Source organism: Haemaphysalis longicornis, unplaced genomic scaffold, assembly GCF_048455015.1.
Source record: "Haemaphysalis longicornis isolate Haplotype H1 unplaced genomic scaffold, Haemaphysalis longicornis Haplotype H1 scaffold_2, whole genome shotgun sequence".
NCBI classification, from domain to species: domain Eukaryota; kingdom Metazoa; phylum Arthropoda; class Arachnida; order Ixodida; family Ixodidae; genus Haemaphysalis; species Haemaphysalis longicornis.
In genome coordinates, this window is record NW_027526295.1 from 171,176,760 (window position 1) to 171,181,961 (window position 5,202).

Here is a 5,202-nt window from a genome sequence, read left to right on the forward strand (position 1 = left end):
AGCGCGGCTCAACAGGAGCGACGGGAAACAGCTATCAAACGGCTCCGGCGCAGCATCAGGCTTTGCTACTGCGAACGGAGGCGCACAGCTGGACACGCGCCGGCGCCAGTGCGTCTGCCGCGGCTATGACGTCACTACCCTGGAATCCGCAGGCCTGCGAACGTGCAGACCCAATTCTCTACACACCCGTACTCCAATTAAATTGGATTTCCAATCCAATCCAATATAGTACAATTTAATCCAGTCCAATTTAATCTAATCCAACCCCATCCAACGCTCCTCGCTCTTTCGCAGCATGGCCCTTCAAGGACCACGTGAAACTGCTCAACCTCGGCCATTGCAGCTTATGCTACAAAAGTTGCGTTTCTCGTTCCTTTTTTCGTACCATATATCCACTTGGGGGATTGACCAGAAATTGGGAGCTTTGAGGAGTTACAAACCGAGGGGTTACAAAAGTTCACAAAACTGAATTGGAGGCATAAAGGTCGTGGAATAATGTGTTCCCTTAGCGAAAAGATGCCGTATTTTTAATGTATTTTGAATGGATTTAATACATATATTAACTTTGTATTTATTCTGCATTATTTTGTCCGCATTCCAAATGCATTTCGAATACATTTACAATGTATTTAAACTGTACCTCAAAAATACGTCAGCAGTGCATGAAAAATATATATTTAATGCATTTGAAATGCATTAAAAATGCTCAGAAAATGTAATTTTAAATACGTGCAAGATGTATTAGTAATGCATTTTAAATGCACAGAAAATACTGCTTCAAATATACTCAAAATGCGTTACTAGTGTATACTAAATAAAACCTAAATACATTGAGAGATACCATGGCAATGTGTCTTAGGTGGAATTGTTAACGTTCAACTAGAAACTATCATAGTGTGGTTTCAAAAAGTTTAATAGGCACTAGGCTAAAAATATGCTCCATTGTGAAAATGTAAACCGGCCATGCTCGGAATGCGGGCCAGCAAATGACTGAAAAGAACAGCATGTATGCGCACAAATTGGCAGTTTGAAAGTTGTTTATTGTACACCTCAGTCGAGTGGCCAATTTCGCCATTACTAAGTAACAGGAATGAATGCCTTTCAGCCACCTCGGTAGCCAGCGCAGATGAAGCGTTGTGCATCAGAGTCTTCGTACTTCGGATTCTCCACGCTGGAAATTTCACCAGCAGCTGCAGTGAAAAGAAAATGGGAAAATATTAGTGAAACACTTTTTTTAGAGGCAAATAAATGTCAAATCAATCAGGCCTTTTCTCTAGCCGTGCCAACGTCCCTCACGAGCAAGGATTTTTTAGTTTCCCTTGAGAAAAAAAAAAACCCGCCGTGAAGCAATGCCCCTTCGAAGGACGTAAGGCAATTTATGTAATGGTAAGCATAGTTTATATTGTCATGCGGCATCAGATCTTCAATACCATTTTTAAGAAAGAATCGTGGCCGGGAAGGGGGGGGGGGGGGGGGGGGGTGGAGGGAGGCTTATGTTTGGAAATTGTCTAGGGATAAAAATTAGCGAAAATTAGGAAAAAAAAAAGACAGAGCTAAGATAACAACGTTACTAAACATGCAACAGAGTTCTTAGAGTTATGCTACTACTTCTCTTTCTTAGGCGCTTGAGTTAACTTGAAACGGTGGCAATTCTAGTTTTCCAACTAACTAGGACAAAACTGCTCTGTGACCTCCCAGGACGCTAATAAAATAAGATAGGCAGTGATCTTTTTAACTACAATTATTGTTATGTGTTCCATATTTCGGCGTCACCTTCTTCGGAGATTACGTTCTAAAAAAATAGTGCGCAGCGAAACAATTTTAAAATGCATGGGCAGAATTGCAGTAGAAAGCTTACATAAATGTCATTAAATTGGCGTGTGCACTCAACAATGCTTTCAAAGGAACGGCAAAGTAAGGTTATTTCAAAAAACAAGAAAAATTGCACGCTGTCCTTAAAATAACAAGCTCTTATATCGTAGGCACCTAACCGAAGCAATTAAAACAAGCAACGCCAGAACACGTGTATTTGTGCTTGCACACACATGTAATTTTTTTGCTCTCCGCCGCACATCACCAGCAGGTAATTTTATACTTTTTGTTGTACACAGACAACGTCATCATTTAATTAGGGAGCAACGCGGAAAATAATTGTAAATGCTCGCGTCTTTAACATACAAAAAATATAAACACCTGTTAGCTTCAGGGACCATCAAGTAAAAATAGTTGCTTCATAAATACTCGTCGCACCTAAAAGAAACTCGTTTAAGTACACCCTTTAGACGCAAATGGGAAATTGAGGCTTCTAAACACACACAACCGCCAAGCTGCCCATGCTGTTTTCGGTGCCTTTGGGCACATTTCTGAAATTCTCCGGTGCCGTGGTCCAGCGTTAGCGCGTCGGGTTCCGCGTGTCTGTCACTCACGAGCGGCCGAAGGGCCTCTCGGAACGCGCACACGTGTTCGTGAATGCGCTACGAAATGAATACAGCAAGGAGGGAAAAAGTTGCAAGGAAACACAAAAGAGGAAGGGGCCAACGTCCTGAAGTTTCGCGAAGTTTTGGGGGGAGCAATCCAAGGAACAAAAAGAGACGAACCCGCCCGGGGGACCCGTTCCGGGAACCGAGGGGGTCTCGCGCAGGGAACTGGTTGCCTGCCTCGAAGTCCCCCTCCCCACCCGCATTCCTTCTCCTTCCTTCCTTTGCTGGTTCTTGGTTCTGGGTGGCGACAGGAACAGAAACTGATTGTAACTTAGCGGCTACTCTCATACAGTTTGTCTTAGATGGACAAATAATTTGTAGTCCCTGGGCATGAAGCACCTTCGCTACTGCCACATGCACCAAAAATTACGTGGGTTGCTTTTAACACTTTTGGTCACTTCGAAACAGACGGCATAAACTCTTTCATGGCTTTACTTGACAGAACGGCGACATGCGACCGACAAAAATCGCGAAGGCTGCTCGGATTCCCGCCGTATGGCCCGACCACGCGCATTAGTCGGATGAATGTATGCCACAAACCGGCTTCCTTCCCCGTACGGCGGCTGCTGTGAACATGCGCAGCTGTGAGCGGCTGCTGCGAACAGAAAACAAAAGAAAGCTGTGTCCCTGGATACACTTCGCAAATTTCTCAAGCGCGTAAACATGGACGGCGGACTTTCTGTGAACAGGCTGTGCTAAAAACGTTCCTGGCGGTTATGTGTTTAATGCAAGTGTTAGTCCTCAATGAGTACTCGATCTGCAAGGAAACTCGTAGCAACAGTCCCCCGTCCACTCAGCAGGGCCGGAGCTAAAAATTAGGCGCAAAAAGGAAAGCACTAAAATCCATTTTTTTACGTCTTCTTGCTGTCGTTGATTTGTGAGTACATTCCCTTGCACGGCGTAGTTACGGTAGGAAATCTTGCTCGCAGGTGTAGGTAAGCTTAACAACCACGTGCGGATTTTATAAAGGGCATTAGCACTCTTCGATTGCAAGGCAAACATACGTCAATTAATTGTAGTGTGACACCGTAGGCGCAAATAGCCGGTATATCGTGCTTACCTTGGCTAGACGGCCAACGCCGCTGCAACGCGCCGTCCAAGCAGACTGCGTCCACCCGACGACCGCGCGTTGAGGAGTCCGAAAGAGGACAGGCAAAAGAAACGCAGCGAAGGCAGACAAAACGTGAAGGCGGGGTGCGCCGCTCAGCTCGCGCCGCAGGTGCCGGGCACAGAGGAGGAGGTAGTGAGCGGCAGTGAAAGGCGCCGAGCTGCTCGCCCTCCCAAGAATGGCCAGGGTTGTCCATCTAAGGCGAATATTTTTCAGAAAAAGAAAATTTTCCAAGCCTCCACAGCGATACCGTCGTAACAACGCTGGCAAAGTGCAAGTGTTTTCGTACATATATATACACGTTGAATTCGATGTTTTTTCTTTGCCGATTGCGTTGGAACACCGCCGCTTACATATTTGTACGCCGAGTTTCTCTCTAATACGCAGAGTTATGTCTGCTTTAGACAGCGCAGTAACTGAGAGTATCTCCCTCAGTTTCTTTTATTATTAGTAAACATCGAGGAGAAATTCTCAGTACGTTTTTTCATTTGAGATGTATTTTATCCGGCACTTCAGATATGCTTTACGTGAATCTTACAATTCAGCAACTGAAGCAGCGCCTGTAGTGTACTCGAAATGTATTTCGGCAAAGCTTTATGAATACATTTAAAATGTATTTTCTATAAGTATTTTTCATGCATTGAGAGTGTATTTCTACCATGTTCGTTCGACAAACGTAAAAGGCATTTGAAATGTATTTCGAATATATTCGGAGTATATTTCCATGCTTCAGCACACTTTTAAAGCATACTCAGAGTGCTGCTCTAAATGTACTTAGGTAAGTGTATTTTTATAATATTTACAGTGCATTTACACCATGATCGTTTGGCGGGAAGAAATACATTTTCAATATATTCTGAATGCCTTAAGTGCACATTCGTGAGGTTCAATGCATTTTTAATCTATTTGGAGGGTACTTAAAAGCACTGTATTTTTCCCGTATTTTTAATAATGTATTTTCAATATTTACTAAAAATTGAGAAAATGCAATTTTTAATGCACTTAAAATACATTTACAAATACAAAGCATATTTGAAGTGCACTTCAAGCGTACTCGTACGTATTTCAAACGTATTACTTTTCGCTAAGGGTTCCTAAAATTACCGGAAGGTGACGGCTCGTGCGTAGAACAGGCGCTAACCAGCCGCGCTGAACCTCTATTGTGGGGGCGCTTTAGCGTGTAACAGTCTGCTTGATGACACAATTAATGCCATAAGACGAAGAAACGGACGCAAAGACGCACAAATGCGCTGTAGCATAAAATAAGACGGTCGAAGCTATTCGCACCAAACGCGCTCCCTGCCGTCTCTTCCTTAATTTATGATAAAATACACTTGTTTTTATCACCAATCCGTCACAAAGCAAGAACAAAATACAAACCAAATCTAAGAAAACGACGCAACTATGATGTAGGAGTAACACTTCACTAAGTTAAAGAAGAAGCTGTTATAAGGAACGCCAGACTTTCGCTTTCAAAGCACGTCAGCAAACGGTACTGTCCTTAGGAATTTTATTGCGTAGCATTCTTTGCCGAGTACCCCAACACCCAAGACAGTGTTACGCCCTGCATTCGCAAAAAAATGCTGATTTTTTGGAAGTTCCACCTGTAATAGT

The 5,202-nt window shown here is 43.5% G+C and overlaps 1 protein-coding gene across 1 annotated transcript; it reads right to left on the reverse strand.

Moving 5' to 3' along the window:
- Positions 1–816: 816 nt before the first annotated feature.
- On the reverse strand, positions 817–3,983 carry LOC144167521 (uncharacterized). Its single transcript, XM_077696766.1, has 2 exons — positions 3,541–3,983; positions 817–1,190 (listed from the first exon to the last, which is right to left on the reverse strand). The coding sequence occupies exons 1-2, from the start codon at positions 3,782–3,784 to the stop codon at positions 1,102–1,104; spliced, it is 333 nt and encodes a 110-aa protein (XP_077552892.1). The 5' UTR covers positions 3,785–3,983; the 3' UTR covers positions 817–1,101.
- Between the last annotated feature and the right edge of the window lie 1,219 nt (positions 3,984–5,202).

Excerpts from the sequence above, each read along its gene's own strand:
- LOC144167521 (XM_077696766.1), bottom strand. The coding sequence starts at position 3,784 with ATGGACAACCCTGGCCATTCTTGGGAGGGCGAGCAGCTCGGCGCCTTT. Across the intron at positions 1,191-3,540 it reads GCGTTGGCCGTCTAGCCAAG|CTGCTGGTGAAATTTCCAGC; the intron begins GTAAGCACGATA and ends TTTTCACTGCAG.